This window comes from Rhamphochromis sp. 'chilingali', assembly GCF_963969265.1.
Source record: "Rhamphochromis sp. 'chilingali' genome assembly, chromosome: 21".
Taxonomy (NCBI): domain Eukaryota; kingdom Metazoa; phylum Chordata; class Actinopteri; order Cichliformes; family Cichlidae; genus Rhamphochromis; species Rhamphochromis sp. 'chilingali'.
Window position 1 is genome coordinate 31,205,304 of NC_137949.1, and position 23,207 is coordinate 31,228,510.

Genomic DNA, 23,207 nt, shown 5'->3' on the forward strand with positions numbered 1-23,207 from the left:
ATTTGATTAGCAGCACATAGCTACAGTTTACCCTCTGCATTTGTTATGACTCGTGGGCTGTACTCAGTTTTCCACACTTCTTATGCATTCCGGCATGAACCGTTCATTTCACTGCATTCCCCTCATTTTAAGACCTACTGATGACTGATACGTCCTCATTAAACCTTAGCATTGAAATATGGTGTATTTCCTTTTTTTGAAGACTGTAACTTAAACTGATAAATCACATATTAAACTACATATTTAAAAAAATGTTTATTAAAACTAACCAACATTTTCCACCAATTCAATTCAAATTCTTTATCGTCCCACAAGGGGAAATTCCACTCTCAACAGGCTTCACACAGAGACCGTGATGATTACTGCTCTCTGGAGGCCCTCTTCGACACGGCTACGTGATGACGTTTCACATGCGACGCGCAACTTACAACAGGCATGCGCCAGATACAACGTTGTTGTGGTCGTCCGTCGACTGCGTGGTAAGTTGGCGTTCACTATGTGACGGTACTTCATGTCAGGCAAGCTGAGTATCTGCGGAGTTTCGAGCTTACAGAGTCGGGGGAGCTGAGTGCGGTGAGTCCGGGGCTGGAGCTGCGCGCTGAGCGGATCCGCTTCCTCCTTCTGTTTGACGGCTGTGGGCGTGCGGACGGGGAGACTGCCATGTAGCTGAGGCAGAAGAATGAGCAGTCAGCGCACTTCAGCGGACGGGACAGACGACTGCGCGGTTCAGCAGGAAAACGAACTAGAAGCCCTCGCGTCTATTTTTGAAGATGATTTCAAGGATCTGCGGAGCAACGACCCCTGGAAGGTAGATCCACCTTCTATCTGTGTGCAATCTTCATGTTAGCGGAATGCAGAGGACTGCCAAGTGTTTGCATATACGAGTGTTAACTGGAGTAAACTGCAGTGCAAATCAACGAGGCTCCTTTTGATTTGGTTTTCAGGTTAAAAGGCCACCAGAGGTGTACCTCTGTCTGCGGCCCAATGGGCTAAACAACGGACAGGAGTGTTACGTGACCGTGGACCTGCATGTCAAATGTCCTCCCACGTATCCGGACGTGTGAGTACTGGCTCCCTTTCTTTGCCAATTCTCCATCATTGTCGCTGCACTGCAAGGTGTCCATTCACATACTGACCATCTACTACAGGGCAGCTCAAACATAAGGTGCACGGGCCAGAGTTGGGCCTGGCAAAGACTCCAGTCTGGCCCACTGGGCAGCTTTGGAAAATGTGAAGGAATGCACAGATTTTGGAATATTATTTGATAAAGTTTGCAGACGAAAGAATGAAGCTGGCAAAGCTTTGAAGACAGCTCGCTTTTATTTTAACGGTCTCTGTGCAACTCCCACTGAGTAACACGTGTTTACAAGGCAACGCTATTGTTGCCACCATGCTCACCCTTATTTATATACTTGAACTTACACTTGCCCTCTTTATTGGATTATTTATTGTACACTTTCCCACTTCGAGTATTTTTTTTTTTCACAATTTAAAATCTCAGACAATACTTGAACATGAATATCCCCAAAACTATGAAAGATAAAAGTCTTTCTTTCCATAAAAGGGACTCAGGATCTGTAATTTGGGACGTATGGATCAAAAATGGCTAGAATAGTGACTAAATAGATAAAATATCGAAATTAAATACCATTCAAGCAGTCCTGTAAAGTCACATATTTTAGCACACACTAATAAAAATAATTATCACATTGCAAAAGACTAGTGACAATCTTTGAAAGTCCAAATAATGCTAAATAAAACACGTGCAGTACTTTTTAACATTATTGCACATTATCCTGGGAGAGCCTTATGGGTCAGGTTGCATTTAAAATGCATTAAGAGGCATTAAAAAGCACAAGTATCTGTTTAAAAGAAATCGTACACGAATATAAATATAGCGGAACAGCTGAGAGTTATGAAAAACATAACAGTAGTTCATCTCATGAGTAAGATAAGATAAGATAAGATAAGATAACCTTTATTAGTCCCACACGTGGGAAATTTGTTTTGTCACAGCAGGAAGTGGACAGTGCAAAAGTTATGAGGCAAAAATTAGAATACAATAAGAATAAATACAGTACACAACTGTACAGAATAGAATAAAATAATATACTATATACAGTAGAATAAAATAAAATAAATATACAATAAGATAAAAATAGAATACAAATACAAATACTATATACAACTGAGTAAAAATACAACGAGTAGGTCACCTTAATGCCATGACTACCACAGGCAAGCAGGGATGTATTTTTAATTATTATGTCTGACTAACTTGACATTATTGGGCACTAACAGGCCTCCAGAACTGGAGCTGAAGAATGCCAAAGGCCTTTCAAACGACAACCTCAAAAGTCTCCAAGCTGAACTCAACAAGCTGGCGGCGGAACGATGCGGAGAGGTGAGCATACACTCGCAGACGCACGTGCAGTCCCATGTGTGTTGAGATTTTCATTAACTTATTTACCTGTGAACTTAGGTGATGATTTACCAGCTAGCGGATCACATTCAGGGTTTCCTGAGCGAACACAACAAGCCTCCGTCGCGCTCCTTCCACGAGGAGATGCTGAAGAACCAGCGGAGGCAGCAGGAGAAACTAGCGCTGGAGGAGCAGCAGAGACTGGACCAACGACGCAAGCAGGAGGAGGAGATGGTTAGGACAGGAGGAAGAAACGCTGATTAGGTTGCAGTGTAATGCCCAAGTGATTTGTGTGGTCCGGTCACAAACAGGATCATTTCATGTTATTCATTCACAGCCTGACCGTCTGTGATTTCTAGAAACAGTTCAGGCTGATGATTCACTCTTTTACTAGGAAAACTGGCAAATTCCAGCTTTCTACTGTTGTTAGTTGGTTATGAATAAATATTTTTGTGATGATGATAGGGGTACTATTCATGCTGTGTCCTTCAATTTTTTTAGGCCAGATATCGGCTATTATGACTTTAGGACTATAATAGGAATATAGCATTTATCAGCTGATGTGGAAAACATCATTTTTAGGTTCCTGTCATGGGAGTTTTACCACAAAAAATGCAAAGTATCTTAAATTAAATTCTTAATTGGAGCAAAATCTTTAACACTGACAGTTTAAGTAAGCTGCAAAAGGTGTATTGTGATGGAATTTTCTTATTCCTTTAGGAAAAAGAAATCATGGCTGAAATCCAAAGGAGAGAAGAGGAAAAGCGAGAGGAAAAGAGAAGAAAGGAAATGGCTAAACAGGTGTTCTCGCTGTTTGATTTCTATTTGATTTGATTCACTTGATTTCGTTAATCATCAGTAAAATCACAGGGATGTTATAGATCGCAGTCAGAGCAACCCGTATAACTAAGCCATCAGTATTGTAAGTGACTCTTTAAATGGCTTTCTATTTGCAGGAGCGACTCGGGAGCATGGAGCATTCGATGTCTGTGATGGGGAAGAGTCCACCCAGCCCAGGAGGCGCAGCTCCCGAAGTGTTTGAAGCCAAGAAAGCAGCTGGCAATCGCCGTCGGACTACCTCAAATTCCCGCCACAGGTACACGTCCTACATACAGAAAAAGCTTCTCATGTTTAACAAAGTGCAGTAATAATGCTTCGATATGTCTCCTTCACCAGACGGGACACGGTTAATGAGGACAACAGTCGCCCGCAGGAGGTTCTTCACTTCAGCAGCAATGTTTTTGGAGAGCTTGCTGTGCACCAAGGGAAAAGCTTAGGTGAGGGCCATCAGACTGGCGCTGCCAGCCACGTGGCGAAAAACGTAATATGTCTCTTTAAATGTATTTCTTTTTTGGTGCGTTTCCGACAGGTGTAAGTGAACGGTTCGGTCGTAACATTTATTGCGGGTTTGAGGTGAACTCTGGCGATTTTGCTGTGATCTATGAGTGGTCGTTGCAGTGGAACAAAAAGATGAGCAAGTTCTTCACCACCCAGGAGAGAGGAAGGATTGAAAACTGTAAAAAACAGGCAAGTAGAGAGGAAGGGGGGCTTTTTATTAAGAATTTGCTGATTAAATCTTGCATTTTAACTTATAAAGCCTTTACGAACATGCATGCTTAAAGCTTGGCACATTTCAACTTGCGTTGTGCAGATCCATGCAGCAGAAAATGAGTTTAACTCCCTGCTGCGGCTGGAGCACCCAAACTTGGTGCAATACTTGGGGCTGAGCGTGGTCGAGAAGGAGGAATGCATCGTGGTTTACATGCTGGTGGAGCACGTGGCCGGGAACAGCTTGAACCAAAGCCTGACCGCCCACGGCTCGGTCCCTCTGGATAAGCTCTGCCACTACACGGCCCAGCTGCTGACCGCTCTCGACTATCTGCACTCCAACTCCGTGGTCCACAAACAGCTGGGGCCCTCCAGCGTGCTGGTGGACTCCGAGGGGAACATTCGAGTGACCGATTACAGTTTATCAAAGAGGTTTGCTGACATCTGCAAAGAAGACATTTTCGAACAAGCTCGCGTGCGTTTCTCCGAGGAAACGGCGATGCCAACGAGAACGGGCAAGAAAGGCGACGTGTGGAACCTGGGACTGATGCTGCTGGCTCTGAGTCAAGGCAAGGAAGTGAAGGAGTATCCGGTGACAGTGCCGAGTAGCCTGCCTGCTGATTTTCAGGATTTCCTTCAGAAGTATGTATCGATGAATAATTCCTCATAATGTTGTATATTTTTGTAGTTTTACTGTTAATCTCACTACATAACAAACAATTTCTATTTATATTGTTGTCACCAACTTATAATGCAAATGAACAACCTGTCTTAGCTGACAGGTGTGACACCCAGTGTGGTCTTCTGCTGCTGTGACCCCTTTCAGAGCTGCTCTTCTGCATAAGTTGGTTGTAATCTGTGGTTATTTGAATCACTTTTGCCTTCCTGTCAGCTCGAAACAGTCTGATCATTCTGCACTGACGTCATCGAGGCATTTTCACACAGAGAACAGCTGCTCTTTGGAAATTTTCTGCCTTTTGGACCATTTTCTGTAAAACCTAGAGTTCCCAGTAGAACAGCAGATTCTGAAATATTCAGAATAATCAGCACTTCTGGCACAAGAAGCCAATTCAGAGTCACTTAAATCACAAATCTGCTGTTCAGTTTAAACTTAAGCGTGTTATTTTGACCACATTTGCATGCTGAAATGCATTATGTTACTGTCATAGGGTTGTATATTTGAGCTAACATGCAGTTAACATGCGGTATACCTAAAAGGTAATCGGTGAGTGTGTGTTGATTTGAAAGTATTAACTTAATAAAAGCGTATAAATCGGTCTCTTATAATATCCCAGAATACAATGTGACTACACTAAAATGTCTTGTTTTGCTGCGACAAGCCTCTAATTTGTTAGAATATAAAACGAGTAGAAAAGTTGAACAGTTCTTGGATTTAATATCTCGGGGCAATCAGATGTTTGGCACGAAAGATTGCTTAATTAAATTTTTCGATCATAAAAATGGTTACCAGATGCTTTGACTGACTAATCAATCAACTGTTTAAATCATGGGAGCTCAAATCTTGTGTTGCTAAAAAACAAAATGAACAAAAAACAGCGACTGCCTGCAAGGAGAGGCGGAGGACGGGCTCTTCCACGCTGTGGTCTGATTTTCAGTAATGATAAACAGATGTGATTTGTTGTAAATGGGCTCAAACATGCAGAGACCCTGATTTGTTCCTTTGGGTCTTGGTGTTTTGCTGTCTGCTTGCATTGCAGCCTGTAGAGTAAGATGCATTGCTGTGCAAAAGTCTTGAGCTCACCTGTCATTGCTTTATATTTTGCAAGGAAACGTACATGGAAATGCAGTTTCCAATTCTAATGAGCTGGAAAATCAATATTTGGTGTGACCACGTTTATTCTTCAACACAGTCTGAACTCTCTTAGGCAGCTTTCTTGTTGTTTCTAGCCTTCAGGAATAGTTCTCCAGTAGAGCTGGGCGATAGAACGATAACGATATGTATCGCGATATAACTTTTACTCGATAGAAAAATTAAGCTATCGCGATAGACCTCGCCGCTCTTGTCCTCTTTAAAAAAAAAAAAAAAAAAAAAAAAAAGGTCAGCCAATCCAAATTAAGCAGCGCAGAGCCGAACCAATCACAGCCGCAGCGTCACGTCGCGTGACTTGTTACGTACAGCACAAGTGCCAAGCCGCACGTGTGTTTGTTTGGGAAGCAGCCAGCGCGTAATGGAGGAAATGAGTGTGCCGACTAGAAAAATCAACCGAGCGTGACCGAAGAGAAAACAGATGATGGTTCCAACGCCGGAGAGATTGTCGAACGGAAGAGCCATAGAAGTTCCGTAGTGTGAAGGTATTTCGGCTATTTCAAGTCTGACAAAAAACAGAGTAGCGTGCACTGTAAATTGTGCCGAAAGCAAGACTGGAAATACAATAAACTGGTGCATGCGTCACACAGTGCGCCACGTTATTGTTTCGGTGAAATGAATTTCTACAATACTGTTAATTCTACTCTCTGCAGTGTTTAAATGCTTACATATACACACAGTTACTGTCCCTCCACACATACGACTCGGTTCTGCTTCTATGCCCCAGCTTTGTTTACTTTTTCCCACCGAGGCTTCTAGACTTCTGATTGGCCAACATTTCTGCACGGTTAGGAATCTAGCGCCACCTGCTGCTTTGGCATGTTCATAGCAGCGTTTTCCTTCATTTCTGCCTTTATGTGTGGACGGGATTATTTTTTAAAACGAAAACGGAAAATCTCCGTTTTCAAAAATACCCGTGTACGTGTGGACGTAGCCTCAGTCTCTGACTGGAAGCGCTGATTCGTCATTCGGCTTTTGTCAGACTAAAGTAACTGTTAAAACTGTTTGAAAAGCTAAGCTATACAACAAGGAGAGATTGAGAATTTCCTTTTAGTTCTCAGTTTATTTGATATTGACAAAAGTTAGTCAGTTTTGTCTGTTCTTCTGTAAAACAAACTAAGATTTATTTTTAGAATTTATATTTTGTTTCTAAGTGGAATTGACAGTTTAGTCTGTTTCGTTTGTTCTATTTTGAAACTTAAACGCTTTAGCGGCTGCCTTTTGTGTAGTTTGCAATATTTGCCTTTATTTATCTGAAAAAGTCTCATGTTCCTTAAGTACATCTACCCTGTTGAACTTATTATGGGAAATAAATATTTAAAAACAAGCTGCTGATTATTTCACATTTTACTTGTGAGCAACGGCACATTTAAATCTTACAAATATAGTTATTTGGCTGATATCGTGATAGATATCGTTATCGCCTGAAATGAAAAGAACATATCGTGATATGAAAAAATCTCATATCGCCCAGCTCTATTCTCCAGGCTTCAAGGACGTTCAGCGCTCTTCTTTGAATATTATCTGCTTTTCCCCCCATTCTCTGTCAACATGATCCCACACTGCTGCAATAATGTTGGGGTTTTTAGGCATGCCAATTCTTTTTCTTTTCCCCTCCACTTGTTTCCTAACATTAGTTTTTTAAGGACCGATGCTGAGATACAAAGTTGTTGTTTTTTTTAACTAATTGATCTTTGAGAATCAACTTGTTGATGCAAAAATACAGTTTTATATTTATTTTATATTTTATGCCTGGAAAAAGTTTCCTTTTTTTTCTTTGCCAGAGAAATGGGAAGATTTGGAAGTAACAAAGTGGCTAAAGATACAGTTTTCTTATGGTGTTAACACTGGGCCGTCGCTCGACTTAGATGCCTTATGCTTGAGTGATTCATAGGTCAGTGTTGAGCAACTTAACAAAAAAATGCTTTAGGAAAAGGGAGGCACATGGACTGGACTTCTAAAACTTTTAAAGATCATCAGAAAATCAAGAGAACTATTTCTCAAGACCATTTAAAAAAGAAAAAAAAGTCTGGCTCCTTGGAATAAATTCTGAAGAAATGAGGGGTGGCCCACTTTTACACAGTGCAGTATATTTGTGTTCCTGTTCTTTTGCATGTGCCAGATATTGCTTAATAGTGGGTTTTATGTGTCTTTGCGTTGTAGGTGTTTATGTCTGAATGATACTGAGCGCTGGACAGCTCAGCAGCTCTTGGACCATTCTTTCCTCAAGCCTTCCTCGCCTAAGCACCTTTCACAGTACCAGGACAACAGCCCAGAAGGTGACAGTGACACAAATGGAAACACAGATGACAAAAAATGCAGTGAAATCGTTATTTAAATTGGTTACAGTATAAAAGTTGGGGTCGAAAATGTTCGAATAATAAAGATAAATAAAAATTAACAACGTTTAATTTTAACTCTTTTTTTCCTTTTTTGGATTATTTTTTTATTTTTTATACTGAGGGAGTGCTTGCATTTAAGGAGCCGTTAACAGTTTTATATTTCTCTTCTTAAAATTGCTCAAGATGTTGATTTGTTTGCCTCTCAGATCTAGCTGTGGACTTTGCATCATCAGTCATCCCCCGGAGTCACATCCTCAATGCTCCTTTCAGTTCGGTCTTGCAGCACAGGCAGATTTCTCGGTTTGTCTCCGAGTTTGAGGAGCTGCAGCTTCTGGGAAAAGGAGCTTTCGGTGCTGTAATTAAAGTGGGTTGAAATAGTTTACTTACCCTGTGTGAACTTTCTCGCTCGTTTTATCTGGCAGTAAAGTTTTTGTCTTTTGTGTTTTGCCCGCATCCAGGTTCAGAACAAACTAGACGGTTGTTACTACGCGGTGAAACGCATCCAGGTGAACCCAGCCAGTAAGCAGTTCCGACGGATCAAAGGCGAGGTGACGCTGCTGTCGCGGCTGAACCACGAGAATATCGTCCGTTATTACAACGCGTGGATCGAGAGGCACGAATTGCCTGCCACAGGTGTGCTGAGCAACACCGACAGCTCCGAGCCGCTGAGCTCAGCCGACAAGGCGCCACAGCGCAAAAATGCACCGGAGCGCCTCAACGAGCTCGGCCTGCCTGACGACGTGGAGGACATCGCTCCGCCTCCCGCCCTGTCCAGCTCAGTCGAGTGGTCCACCTCCATTGAGAGGTCCTCCAGCGCAAGGTGCAGCGGACGCCAGTCCAGTGATGATGAGGATGATGACGACGATGATGAAGAAGATGTCTTTGGTGCCTCTTTTTTGTACGTTTTTTATTTTTCCTCCAAAGGACGACTTACTCCTCCAACTGCTCATGCATCACATTCTTTTTCTTTTTTTCCCACTCAGGCCATCAAACAATGACTCAAGGAGTGACATCATTTTTGATAATGGAGATGAAAGCATGGACGAGATGTCAAAGGTTCCAATATTTTCACTTCATTTATTAGTTTTGTTATGTCTGTTAGCGTTTGGCGTGGTGCACCAACCAGCTGGTGTTTCCTCCCACAGGTAGAGCCAAGCAAAAGGCCAGCGTCCGACACAACGGAGAGCACAGAGTCAGATCGACACCTCATTACGGCACATTACCTGTACATACAAGTAAGCTTCCCCCACGTGCTTCACTTTTACCAACAAAGACCTGTTTTACGTCTAATCCGAGGTTTCCGTTCCTGACAGATGGAATACTGTGAAAAGAGCACTTTACGAGACACAATAGATCAAGGCCTGCATCAGGATCAGAATCGGTTATGGAGGCTTTTCAGGGAGATACTGGACGGCCTTGCTTACATCCACGAGCAGGTATGGAGCGGCTGCACTGATTGGACGGAGTATAACTGTGACTAAAGCCAAGATTTGAATATCTTATGTTCCCCCTTCGTTCTAGGGCATGATTCACAGGGACCTGAAGCCTGTCAACATCTTCCTCGACTCACTGGACCACGTGAAAATTGGCGACTTCGGCCTGGCTACAGATCATCCCGCTAACGTGGTACGCATTATTACAGTGTGGCGTGCAGCTTTCAGTTTCGCTCTGCTGACAGGCGGCACTGATTTTTGCCTCATTGTTTTGATTAACGTGTAAAACTCCTCGTGAAGCTCTTATAACTTGTTAAAGCAACTGTTTATCTCTCAAAGGCTGCTGGGAAATTTGAGGTGGAGGAGAGCGGCTCTGCGGTGATGGCCAAACCGGACCCAACAGGTGCAAGAGAGTTTGAAAACACTCATAACACCTTTGATAGCCGTGCAATAATATTCCTGTTGAACTGGCGCTCTATATTGATTTTGCATCACTGTCTCCAGGTAACATGACAGGGATGGTCGGTACTGCCCTGTATGTCAGTCCGGAGGTTCAGGGAAATACAAAAGCCACATACAACCAAGTAGGAATTTAAAGATTCACTTATTTGTCTGGATGCATGAGAATTAGAAGTTGCTAAAACTTGATATTTGAGAACGTCTCGAGTTTTAAAGAACTTTTTATTCATGTTCTTGTCTGCAGAAGGTTGACCTGTTTAGCTTGGGCATAATCCTCTTTGAGATGTCCTACCGGCCGATGACCACGGGGGCCGAGCGCATCGCTGTCCTGAGTCAGCTGCGTGGGGTGTGTTTGTGACAGAGACTGAGAACAAGCTGGGTGGGGGGGTTTTGCACCTGGTGCCTTACTTACACGATTTTCTTTTTTCCCTTCATATTTACAGGAACCCATCATCTTCCCAGAGGACTTTACTTTACGTGAGCAAGGAACACAGGTGAGGATGACTGTTGCACAGCGCTTTCTTCTCCTTGTATAAATCTCAGTCTAACAGCGGTCTGTTTCTCTCTCTGCCTTTTTCTTTATGTCTACCAGAAGAGGGTGATCGAGTGGCTGCTGAAGCACGACCCGGCTCTTCGGCCGACTGCCCTGGAGCTGCTAAAGAGCGAACTTCTGCCTCCTCCCCAGATGGAGGAGTCGGAGTTGCACGAAGTGCTGCAGCATACCATGGCCAATATCAACGGCAAATCCTACCGCACCATGGTGGCCCAGCTGTTCGCCCAGAACACCTCACCAGTCATGGATTACGCTTATGATATAGACCTCTACAAGGTGAGGAGCTGATTGAGCTGACCAAGCGTTTGCCAGTGGATTTTATTTTACTGTAGCCGTTCTTCATCTTTGCTGGATGTCAGATTAAAACTATGCTGGAAGATTTTTTTAATATACTGTTTTTAACAGCTGTGATTCATGTGAGATTTTCAAATAATGTGCTCAGATGGTGTAACAGATAATTCCTATTCAAAGCCCAGCTGAGTTGAAAGTTGATATTTGGCAAATCGGAGGTCACTCACCTGCTGTTCAAGTGCTCTATTGGTAAAGAGTGCCCAATCAGAAAGATGGATTAAAGGGAGTGGGAAGGTAAAGTAAACTTTTTTTTTTTAGTAGAGTAAGCAGTATTAGCAGAGGGGTTGTTAATCACTTTCAGCTGCTTCAGTGTTTATTAACAGCAGGTGCACTACAGGGACAGCAGTGAGACAAACCCCAAAACAGGAATGGTTTTACAGGCAGAGGCCACTGACTTTTTTTTGACTAGTTTTGCATTTAGCTAGGGCAAGGTCAGCAAACCTGTGGTTAGCCCTTACCCTTTTATTACATATACTGTGTCCCCTGCAATAACTTATCCTCTCCCAGTCATCTGCCCTTCTGTCCACCAGAAGGTAGGAGGTGCTAAAGTGACTCTTTTCATGTTGAAGGTTGCCGATGCCTAGGGTAGGATCAGTGTCACTAGTAGCATGAGGTGATGTCTGGACCCTACAGAGGTTGTACAGGTGCTCCAACTCGTCCAGAACGGCACATCAATATGTGGCGTTGCCAGGTTTGGTGTGTCTCTCAGCACAGTCTCAAGAGCATGGAGGAGGTTCCAGGAGACGGACAGTTACTCTAGGAGAGCAGGACAGGGCCGTAGAAGGTCCTTAACTCATCACCATAAAAATGTTATCTGGATGAAGTCGATGGACCATTGTCAGATCCTGCGCTGGTGCAGTGGCTCCTGGGTTCTTCCTAGTACACAACAATACCCAGCATCATATGTCGAGAGGATGCAGGCATTTCCCAGCGGATGAAGGAATTGATAACATGCTCATATAATCTAAATGCAATAACGCATCCCTGGGACGTTGGTTTCAGTCCAACCAGCGCCACCAAGTTGGACCTCAGGCCTAGAGCTCAGTTATGCCCATATGTCATCTCATTAGGAGCACGCCCCAGTGTTGTCAGGCATAAGCACACATGGTCCATGCATGCTAAGTGCCATTTTGAATTGCTGCAGTTAAATTTCAGCAAAAATGGGCTAGCCTGCTGCATCACTTTTCACTTTGATTTTAGGCGTGTCGTTGAATTCAGCCCACTGCAAGTTGATCATATTTATTTCTTACCCGGTCCGTATCAGTGTACACAGCTAGCATGTTTTTCCCATTGAGATTTGTTGTGTTTTTAAAGTGTTCCTTTAATTTTTGGATTCGTGTTTATAAGATATATATATACATACAAGTCCAAGAGTATGGATTAAATAACATGATTGCAAACCTGTGCTTTTTCAGGTCACAATTCATACTATCTGTTGTAAGGAATGCTTAACCCTCCTGTTATGTTGGTTTCCAGGAACACCAATTATGCTCCTGGGTTAATTTGACCCGGGCAAATTTACTCATCCAAAAGTGTCAGAAACACTGGCATTGATTATTTTACAATTTTCTTTTATAATTGTGATTTTTTTCGTTTTCTGTAGTGATGCAGATGACATGTGACATCTCTTCTGTTCTGGGTCAATCGGACATAACAGGAGGGTTACGTGGAAGAAAATCCACTTCTTCCCTTCTCTACCTCTAGATGGCACTGTAGGCAAAGGAATAGCTGCACTCTTTCTTTCTAAGCTGGCTCTCTCATCTGGTCTATCACAGATGAGCACAAGGCCTGTTAGTGCTTAGTCGATGTCTCCTGATCCCTGACAGAGGCTGTTTGTTTGCTCTCCCTTCAGGGCAGCTTCAGCTTCAACAATGCCAAATTGCAGCAGCATGTGTACGAAAGCATCACCAGGATCTTCAAGAAGCACGGTGAGTGCACGTGTCTGTCGAGTGCGTGCATGTGAACGCGACCTTTGTTGACACTACGTGGACTCCTTTTTAAAGACCCCAACATCTGCAGCAGTGAGAGGCAGCTAAACAATAAGCGTACTGTTGGGCAGCACAGATTCTGTGCATGTGCGAGTGTTGTTTTTGGGCACGTTGCTGATGATGTCCAGCTGTACTTGTTTGTTTATGCGCAGTTTGTCTGTTCACATGCACCAGTTATCACAGGGTCATTGTGGTTTATGAAGATGGAGCAGCAATGTGTGTTGATTTCAGGTGCCGTGCGTGTCCAGACCCCGCTGTTCCTCCCCAGGAACAGGAAGTTGTACGATGGCATTGAGCTGGCCTGCTTCATGGACCATAGTGGAATGCTGGTTACGCTGCCCTATGACCTTCGCGTGAGTTTAACACACACACGGAGTCTGGTTTACGTGTCCACACATGCACACAGAGCGCCAATCATAAAACTATTTACATAGGAACATGCAAACACACACACAGTGTGAGGCTGCAATCAGCAGCCGCCTTAAGATCCCGCTGCCTCAGGAACCCCGAGGACCAAATGCTTGTTTCCACACATTGATTGATTACAGCCTGGTATGCACAGACTTCACTGTCTTTATACAAGTGCACCCAATGTCTCAACTCTTGTTTTTTTTCCTTCTTCCGCTTTAGATCGCGTTTGCAAGATTCGTCGCTCGCAACAATGTAACACATCTGAAACGGTAAAGTTTATATTGAGAAGTCATTTTGACCATTTGTGTGCACACAAGTAATTATAATGATGCTCGTTTATGAGGTAAATCTTTTCATTTAAAATGTTCTTAAAAATATTTAATAGAAAATGTGAAAGAAAAAACAAACGTAATTTGTGTTTTAATGTGTTTAAAGAAAGTTATATGCTTTTGTGTCTGCAATCAATACTTTATCAAGTCCCCCCCCCTTCTTTAAACATACCGGACTGTGCAAAAGTCTTGCGCCGCCCCTTACTCTTTATGTTTTGCTTGGAAAATGAGAAATGGGTGCAGCGGTTTATTGAAACATGGCAACATGTTTATGAAAAGACTCAATTTGTTCACTTCCAATGAGCTAGAAAGTTATTGTTGAACACAGCCTGAACTCTCGTAGGTAAGCTTTCTTATTCTTTCTTTACATAGTCGTCAGGAATAGTTCTCCATTCATTTCTAAGGACATTCAAACCTCTTCTTGTTGGTTTTACAGATGGCTGTAGACACTCACATTTGTCTTAACCTCCTCTGTACATATTGGCTTTGATTTGAACTAAAAGTTTCTCATTTTGTATCCATAACTCTATAAAACCTGCCAAAGATTTTCAGTTCTGTTCGTGTCATTTGGTTTACCTCAGGCATCTCTCCATGTTTCCCTTCTTTAAGAATGAGCATTTCTACCAAGTCCTGTGTCGAGTCTTTATTATATTTTATTTGACATGATTCTAAGATACAGTTCATCTGCTGTAGATTTTTCTTTTTTTGGCTTTTTGTTCCTCATCGTTTTAAGGACACACTGTACATCATGCAGACATGGCGAGTTTTGGTATCAGGTGATTTTCAAAGAGCTATTATTGGTGCAAAAAATGTTTTATGCCCGTCAAACTGTTATCTTTAGTATTTTTGATAGATTCAGCTAAAGAAATGGGAAGAAATTGTATCTTAGGGTTAAACAAAATATTCCTCTGAAAACAGTCAGGTACAAGAACGCACAGTGTTCCTTTTTATTTGTCGAGTTATGTTATTTTTCATTACCTCGGTAAACCTTTAACCTCTCCACTTTATAGCTGAAAGTGCTGTGCTCACGGGTCGTGCTAACACCTGAAGCGTGTACCAAGTAGGTTTTTGTGTATCTGTTGAAAAAGCCTGTTTTCATGCTGGACGTGTGTTTCTCTTCATCTCTCTTAAGGTACAGCATTGAACGAGTGTTCCGGCCCAAGAAGCTGGACCGCGCACACCCGAGGGAGCTCCTCGAGTGCGCCTTTGACATCATCACTCCTGTTAGCAACAGCCTGCTCCCTGAGGCCGAGATCATTTACACCATCTCTGAAATAATCCAGGAGTTCCCCGTGCTGCAGGTTACACACAAGCTGCTCGTGTTGTTGTTATATTTTTATGTTTTTAATCAGACTGTTGGGTCAGATCCACGATTCTTAATTATTTTTCTGACAGATGCCGTTGGGGATTTTTTTTGGTCCCCCCTTACTTCCCACTCACATTCCTAACGTTCCAAAGTATGTGTAAGCCTGACAGATTTACACTCTATTTATTGTTTATCTAGTAAATCTGTTATGCACCGCTCTGTCAACTTCCTTCCCTCCCTTCCAGTACAGTCCATTTCCTGTCCCGATTCATTCCATTGCCCCGTCAGTGGCGCTACTCTTCGCATGCTTCATGAAGCCAGTCCAACTTTGTGTCTGGCCTCGTAGGTCTTGTTTCTGATCCTCTCCATCGCTCGGCTCTTTGTGTAAAAGCTTTTAGGAATCTGTGAGTCAGAAAGAATGAAAGGGCAGCCGGACGAGCGGGTCATTATTCATCGCAGTGCTCATTGTGAAGCAGTGCTTTTAAATTTTGACTGTAATTGTGTCTGAGAATGTTGAAGGTGTGTTTGTGACTGCAGGAAAGGAACTACAACATCTACCTAAACCACACCAGCTTGTTTAAGGCCGTCCTGCTGCACAGCGGCGTCCCGGAGGACAAACTGAGCCAGGCCTCTAACATACTGTGTGACCTTATGGTCAGTCCGGGTTACACATTGCACGTCTGTTATTGATATGCTTCTTTCAGCAGATGCAGTCGTGACATTTTTATCACCTTTTTTCTTTTGTTTTCCTTTTTGTCTGCATCTGCTCCAGAGTGAGAAACTCAGCAAACGTGAAGCGGAGGCAAAGTTCTGCAACTTTTCATTGTCAGCCAACTGTGTGAGTGTCCACCTGGTGTATGAACCTTCTGTAAAAAATATTCAGCACACTTGTAGCACATGTGAGAAGTTTGCATTCAAGGCTTTGTGCCAGACTGGCTCTCTAAGGTATGGTTGCAGCCTTTCAGCAGCTGTATTTGAACTCACACGGTGATCCTGTCCTGAACCTGAGCTTGTAGTTTTGCTGTCTACAAAACTGCTACTGAAAACTGAAAAGAGAGCTTTCTGGCAGAAAGTCATGGAGGGAAGCTCATGCTCAGTCGCACTGACATCTCTCCTCACCTCTCGCTTTCAGTTGCAGACTCTGTACAAGTACATAGAACAGAAGGGGAATCTGCAGGACCTGGTGCCGCTGCTGTCATCACTTACCAAGCAAAAAACTGCCGTTACCCAGCTGGCCAAGCAGGGTCTCAAGGACCTGGAGGAGCTGACTGTGCTTCTGCCCAAACTTGGAGTTAAACTGATGGTGATACAGATTCTGGAGGATAAGGAAACACCTGCTGTATCTGCTTTACTTTGTTTAGCTTTTTTTTTTAAATAAAGCTGTATCTCCTTTATAGGTGGTGATCAACTTAGGCTTAGTGTACAAAGTGCAACACCACTCAGGAGTCATCTTCCAGTTTGTGGCTTTCATCAGGAAGCGCAGACGAACCGTACCAGATATTCTGGCAGCCGGAGGACGCTACGACCACTTGGTAGGCTTTACAGTCATTCCACAAAGTAAAGCCAGGCCACCACTAATACTAATCACCTGTAGCTGTTTATTTGAAAAACATGGGCCTATATCATGCAGTTTGCTCCCTGCCTTTCTAGATCCTGGAGTTTCGTGGACCGGTTTCCACAGGACCCGTCCCCAGCGCAGTGGGGGCCAGTGTCGCCGTGGACAAAGTCTGCGCTGCTATAGTCAGCATGGAGGAGCCAGTGAGAGACACAGACACACGCTTGAATCTGACGTTGCTAATTATTATAATGAAGGAGCAGCAGATGGTTTCATATTTAATGATGGCTTCATAGAGCAGTCGGGCTGCCACACAGCTACTTTTAGAAACCTGTTAATAACTATGATCACCGCTGCGCCCGACTCCACGGAGTTATTTTTGGAGGTGCATCATTTTCTATATTTTAGATGGAGATTGTGAAATGATGTGCCCTGAAAGCTTCGTGCACATATAAATACCTGGAATGACTCCTTTGCTGAACACATAATGCTTTAACTGCAGCTCCCTGCTTCTATAATATTAGACTAAATGCATTTGCACGTAGTTGCTTTGCGCGACCGTATTTGTTTGTGTTCGTATCAGCCAACAGTGAGCTCCTATGATGTGCTGGTGGTCCCTGTGGGCCATTCTTCGATGTCCAAAGCCATCAGGGTTGTTCAGAAATTGTGGAGCACCGGCATCGCTGCAGACATCAACTACGATGTTTCACAGGTTAGTCGTCTTTAACTGGTTCCACTCATAAAACCAGAACAAACCAGTTTTGATTTAAAGGTGAACCCTGAGACCCCCTCATGGAGTGTAGTAATCTCATCCCTCCTATAGAGGGCAACACTTGACTTCTATTTTAAAGGAAAAACCCTCACTTGTTGCCAGCAGCCTTAGTGTGACAGCAAGTAGTAAAAATGGTAAATGCGCCACAGAATGAGCTCTGTGGCTGCTTTTCAAAGAGCATTACTGGCCATACTGGGGCAATATGATGGGGCAATTTCTACAAACAAAGACAACATATGTTAAACACACTTCTTATAAAGTCTTTTGATGAGATCTTGTTAGCAGTTTGAGAGCTGTGATTGGATGATAGCCGAGCTGACATCAACCCCCTCGAAGTGAAGCCGTCCAAAACTTCGCGATGCCACGGCTCCGTCACATTCTTCACGATAATGTGACCAACTGATCTCAGTCCCCTTTGTGCACGTTTGCATGAACGGCCTCTCCGGCATAGCTGTGTGCCCACATTTTAATGCCCCTCCTGTTTTTTCCTGCTCTGCTCTTTATAACCTATTGTTGTCTTAACTTTCCACTGCTGTGGTGAGTGTTTGCTTTATAGCGGCTTTCATTGTCTTATGTACCGGCACAGGACACGAGCGATTGGCCCCTCTGTTTTCTTACAAGCAATTAGGAAAAGTTGAGTTTGGATGAAAGCCAAATTATCAAGTGTGTTTTTGTAGATTATGTAAAAGTTTGAGCAAAAGTTTCGAGCCACGTCGATCTGTGTTACCCGTTTCTGTGTTCGCAGTGATCTATGAATCGTTCAAGCAGAAAAAGACGCCTAACTAAAGGGATGAACCGGTGTTGTCTACACACATAACATGTAATTTAGCAAAGAACCAATTTGAAATTGTATCTTTAGACGAAACACATCATTTCTTTGTTTTCTGTAGCTAAATCTATGAAAAACCGGCATTAAATAGTCATTTTTTACCAAAAAGGTGAATCATTCAGAGCTGTTAGCTGAAAACATGACATGTGCGAGTGTGTCTTTAACACAGATTTGAGGAAACTCACCAAGTGGGGGACAATAGTTTTTAGGGCCCCCGCATCTCTCTGCAGCAGATGAACAGTATCTCAAAGCCATGTGCTTGTATGGAGGAGATCAGGAGAGCGGTACAACAGCAAGCACAGCAGAGGCTCTGTCATGGCTCGCGGCTGAATTTTGGGGATTTTGCAGTACTGTCACATTTTGATCCACTATTGCACTTCCATCTGGAAAGCATCTAATTGGTAACAGCTTCAGTTTTTCAATAATGACAGTTATCCCAAACCCACTGCAGTAAAAGCATACATGGAGAGAAAAACACACCAAGGAACACGGAGTCATGGATTGGCTTCCCCAGAACCCGGACCTCAACATTACTGAAGCAGTGTGTGATCATCTTAAAAGAGAATGAAATACAGTGGGGCAAAAAAGTATTTAGTCAGCCACCGATTGTGCAAGTTCCCCCACCTAAAATGATGACAGAGGTCAGTAATTTGCACCAGAGGTACACTTCAACTGTGAGAGACAGAATGTGAAAAAAAAAATCCATGAATCCACATGGTAGGATTTGTAAAGAATTTATTGGTAAATCAGGGTGGAAAATAAGTATTTGGTCAATAACAAAAATACAACTCAATACTTTGTAACATAACCTTTGTTGGCAATAACAGAGGTCAAACGTTTACTATAGGTCTTTACCAGGTTTGCACACACAGTAGCTGGTATTTTGGCCCATTCCTCCATGCAGATCTTCTCGAGAGCAGTGATGTTTTGGGGCTGTCGCCGAGCAACACGGACTTTCAACTCCCGCCACAGATTTTCTATGGGGTTGAGGTCTGGAGACTGGCTAGGCCACTCCAGGACTTTCAAATGCTTCTTACGGAGCCACTCCTTTGTTGCCCGGGCGGTGTGTTTTGGATCATTGTCATGTTGGAAGACCCAGCCTCGTTTCACCTTCAAAGTTCTCACTGATGGAAGGAGGTTTTGGCTCAAAATCTCACGATACATGGCCCCATTCATTCTGTCCTTAACACGGATCAGTCGTCCTGTCCCCTTGGCAGAAAAACAGCCCCATAGCATGATGTTTCCACCCCCATGCTTCACAGTAGGTATGGTGTTCTTGGGATGCAACTCAGTATTCTTCTTCCTCCAAACACGACGAGTTGAGTTTATACCAAAAAGTTCTACTTTGGTTTCATCTGACCACATGACATTCTCCCAATCCTCTGCTGTATCATCCATGTGCTCTCTGGCAAACTTCAGACGGGCCTGGACATGCACTGGCTTCAGCAGCGGAACACGTCTGGCACTGCGGGATTTGATTCCCTGCCGTTGTAGTGTGTTACTGATGGTGACCTTTGTTACTTTGGTCCCAGCTCTCTGCAGGTCATTCACCAGGTCCCCCCGTGTGGTTCTGGGATCTTTGCTCACCGTTCTCATGATCATTTTGACCCCACGGGATGAGATCTTGCGTGGAGCCCCAGACCGAGGGAGATTATCAGTGGTCTTGTATGTCTTCCATTTTCTGATGATTGCTCCCACAGTTGATTTTTTCACACCAAGCTGCTTGCCTATTGTAGATTCACTCTTCCCAGTCTGGTGCAGGTCTACAATACTTTTCCTGGTGTCCTTCGAAAGCTCTTTGGTCTTGGCCATGGCGGAGTTTGGAGTCTGACTGTTTGAGGCTGTGGACAGGTGTCTTTTATACAGATGATGAGTTCAAACAGGTGCCATTCATACAGGTAACGAGTGGGGGACAGAAAAGCTTCTTACACAAGACGTTACAGGTCTGTGAGAGCCAGAGATTTTCCTTGTTTGAGGTGACCAAATACTTATTTTCCACCCTGATTTACGAATAAATTCTTTACAAATCCTACCATGTGGATTCATGGATTTTTTTTTTCCACATTCTGTCTCTCACAGTTGAAGTGTACCTCTGGTGGAAATTACTGACCTCTGTCATCATTTTAGGTGGGGGAACTTGCACAATCGGTGGCTGACTAAATACTTTTTTGCCCCACTGTAAAAGGCAGCCGACTTTCAAAGAAGAGCTTTGAATGTCCTTCAAGAAGCCTGGAGAAGTATTTTTGAAGACTACTTAAAGAAATGATGAGAAACTTTTCTAAGAGAGTTCAGGCTGTGTCGATGAATAAAGGTGCTCACACCAAATATTATAACTTTCTAGCTCATCAGAATTGTACAAACTCTGTTTTTACCTTTTTATATGTCGTATTTCCATGTATGCTTTAATTAATCACTGCACCAGTATAAAGAGTTAGACGTGGCTTAGACTTGAGCACAGCACGCAGGTTTTTACCAGAGGAGACCTCGTCCAAACCCGCTCGGCTGTCATTGCCGCTCACTAGGCTTTTGTTAGCACTGTTCCCATGCCGGCCTCTTAACAGCCCTTAATTCATCCCCTGGAGACGGTTCAACTCTTTTAGTTTTTATTAGACAAATATGGCAAACCCCTTCCGCAGGCAGGCAGCCAAGTAGTGGAGCTGCCCATCTGGCTCCAGCCAATAACTTACCTTTGACATGATTTGATCTGTCGGTGTGAAAGTTGTAAGAAAAATGGAAGTGTAAACGCTCGTGTGATGACAAGGAAAAGTGACGCGCATAAACATACACTTGCTGTGCTGGGGCTTTGTTCCGCACCGCCAACAGTTCGTTTAGCCAAAACTAAAGTTAATCAGAATGAATTAGGCCGACACGAATCGCAAACATACATGTTCACTGTTACGGTTGAATGGATTACCTGGATGTACATCAAAGCTCATGGCCACTCTTCTAGTTCTAAGTGAAACTCAAATGAACCAGTGCCACAATAGGAGAATTTTAAAGCCTCAGCTTGGTGTTCAGCGGTAACTCAAGCATGCTTTTCTCCCTTTGTTTCAGAAACTAGATCAGTCAGGGTTGAAATTGGCAACCGTGACGCTGTAATTATGTAATTACTGTATGTTTCCAAGCCTAATTTGTGATTCTTAAGTAATTAATGAAAGAAAAGCTTGTTCTCAGAGAATTTGGCCTCAAACAAGCCAACATCTTCAGCATGCTACTTCATTGGTCAACATATGTGTTTGATTATGTTTGACCATTATCATCATAAAGGTTTAATGGAGTATAGCTTAGCTATGCATTTAAATTTCAGCTTGTGTGTTGAGAATGATGATTATTGCCTCTCTGTGTGTTTGTAGTCTCAGGACACACTGCTGGAACACTGCAAGCTAGGCGGCATCACATGCATGGCCCTCGTCTCTGACAAAGAGGGATCCTATGTGAAGGTAAGCACCATCTGTGCACCATCCAAGCACATCCACTTCCCAGCAACACACTCAGGATTTGAGTGAAATGAAATGCTGTAGAAACCTGCCGGTAGCATTGCAGATTGTCGCTTTTTCTGTCCTCCAGGTAAAATGCTTTGAGAAAGACAGACAGTTGGAGAAACGGATTCTTGAGTCTGACTTGGTGGATCACGTCATTCAGAAATGTCGGTACAAATTCCTCGATGAGAGAAACATCAGGTAAAAAAAAAAAAAGGTTTTGGTTTAACGAGTCGCTCAGATGTGTGTGAAGGATGCAGAAGGGGTTAAAAAATGTCTTCCTTGTTCCTCAGCAGAGAAATCTCTGAAAGCACGACTCTACAGAACCCCAAAGGATCACTGCTCACCAGCACAGGTACCACGCTCAGCTTATTCTGATGATCCTCTCATAGGCTGTAACATCACACGGCATGAAAGCATCACACTCGTGTTTCACACACTGATTTGACTCTAACAAATCGCTTTCCTGTGGTAAAAACGTGTAATTTAGACATAATTTCAAAGTATTTCTTATGATGTTGGATTTCCTTTTTGCTATTTCCCTGATTTACACAAAGTGTGAAATTGTGCATCAGAGCTCAGTTATTAAGATTCACACCCTTCTGGCACAAACACGCTCTAATTAAACTGAGCAGCAGTTGAAACCAGAGCTTTTTTTGTATGTGTGCGATTAAACACTCGATTTTGGACATTTAAAAACATTTACAGTCGGATAAAACGATTCATTTGTCCCGTTTACTGTCCTCTGATTCCAGGGTCTTCAGAGCAGCATGGAAGCAGCACCTCCATAAACATGAATGTGAGCCTCATCAGCCCGGAGAAAGTTTCTGCCAGCGCCAGACGACGCTACGAGACTCAGGTTTGCGATCTTTGTAACCGCGTCTCCGGCTTTTCTCCAGAGCTGCGTTTCTCAGTATTAGTAACTTCAAACCTCTAAAATGGGTTTCCAGGAAATTTGCTGCTGTTTCTGTTTCCTATTTTTCTTGTATCCATCTGCCTTAAACGTTCCTGTGGTTATCCTGAAGAATATGCTGTTTGTAACGTGACACCAAGACAAGTTTTCGCTTGTGAAGATGATTTATATTTGTAACCATGTCATTTTTAAACGGGTCTCTCTCCGTCTCCTCTCATTTCAGATCCAAACCAGATTACAGAACCTGGGTAGCAATTTGCAGAACAAGAGCAATGACATTGAGGTTCTTGCTGTAAGTCATTTGTGTGTTTATGTCCCTCCATCCCCTATTTCTAACCTACTTGCCCCCCCGTCCCACCTTATCTGTTGAATTCATGTGTGAAATCGTAGGGGAAGGAAATAGTTTTGATAGCTAAAACAACAAACATCTAAGGATCTGCCCTTTTATAGCTGCTTTTTAGATCCCCTGCTGGAAGTAAGATCACTGCGAATAAATTCCAGTTGCCTATCGAACAACAAACGCTAAACAGAAAGCAGCTAACGTGGCATTTCTAGGGGACATAAATGGTCGCTGGTGTTTGTTTCCAGTTGCGCTGTCCATTTGTGGCCACGTTCTCAAAGTGCACTCACCCCTCTTGTCTTATTTACCATCTCGCTGCATGGTCCAAATGTATTTATCATCCTTGTTG

The 23,207-nt window shown here is 43.2% G+C and overlaps 1 protein-coding gene across 2 annotated transcripts in view; it reads left to right on the forward strand.

The window, feature by feature from the left end:
• Positions 1-424: 424 nt before the first annotated feature.
• The window catches only part of eif2ak4 (eukaryotic translation initiation factor 2 alpha kinase 4), a 28,138-nt gene continuing 5,355 nt past the window's right edge, over positions 425-23,207 (forward strand). Inside the window, exons 1-36 of one of the 2 annotated variants that reach the window (XM_080871703.1) lie at positions 425-808; positions 945-1,060; positions 2,302-2,404; positions 2,483-2,656; positions 3,143-3,223; positions 3,379-3,518; positions 3,599-3,699; positions 3,792-3,949; positions 4,074-4,612; positions 7,962-8,077; positions 8,347-8,504; positions 8,599-9,038; positions 9,124-9,196; positions 9,286-9,375; positions 9,454-9,576; positions 9,662-9,766; positions 9,913-9,976; positions 10,078-10,157; positions 10,277-10,378; positions 10,476-10,526; positions 10,625-10,861; positions 12,789-12,864; positions 13,156-13,277; positions 13,555-13,604; positions 14,797-14,965; positions 15,508-15,624; positions 15,743-15,808; positions 16,103-16,273; positions 16,368-16,502; positions 16,621-16,728; positions 17,109-17,237; positions 21,480-21,566; positions 21,694-21,806; positions 21,899-21,960; positions 22,361-22,464; positions 22,742-22,810. In XM_080871703.1, the coding sequence (XP_080727829.1) occupies positions 680-808; positions 945-1,060; positions 2,302-2,404; positions 2,483-2,656; positions 3,143-3,223; positions 3,379-3,518; positions 3,599-3,699; positions 3,792-3,949; positions 4,074-4,612; positions 7,962-8,077; positions 8,347-8,504; positions 8,599-9,038; positions 9,124-9,196; positions 9,286-9,375; positions 9,454-9,576; positions 9,662-9,766; positions 9,913-9,976; positions 10,078-10,157; positions 10,277-10,378; positions 10,476-10,526; positions 10,625-10,861; positions 12,789-12,864; positions 13,156-13,277; positions 13,555-13,604; positions 14,797-14,965; positions 15,508-15,624; positions 15,743-15,808; positions 16,103-16,273; positions 16,368-16,502; positions 16,621-16,728; positions 17,109-17,237; positions 21,480-21,566; positions 21,694-21,806; positions 21,899-21,960; positions 22,361-22,464; positions 22,742-22,810 (4,758 nt within the window). In that variant the 5' untranslated portion in view covers positions 425-679. The remainder of the gene's footprint in view (positions 809-944; positions 1,061-2,301; positions 2,405-2,482; positions 2,657-3,142; positions 3,224-3,378; positions 3,519-3,598; positions 3,700-3,791; positions 3,950-4,073; positions 4,613-7,961; positions 8,078-8,346; positions 8,505-8,598; positions 9,039-9,123; positions 9,197-9,285; positions 9,376-9,453; positions 9,577-9,661; positions 9,767-9,912; positions 9,977-10,077; positions 10,158-10,276; positions 10,379-10,475; positions 10,527-10,624; positions 10,862-12,788; positions 12,865-13,155; positions 13,278-13,554; positions 13,605-14,796; positions 14,966-15,507; positions 15,625-15,742; positions 15,809-16,102; positions 16,274-16,367; positions 16,503-16,620; positions 16,729-17,108; positions 17,238-21,479; positions 21,567-21,693; positions 21,807-21,898; positions 21,961-22,360; positions 22,465-22,741; positions 22,811-23,207) is intronic. The other variant, XM_080871704.1, reaches the window with a different exon arrangement.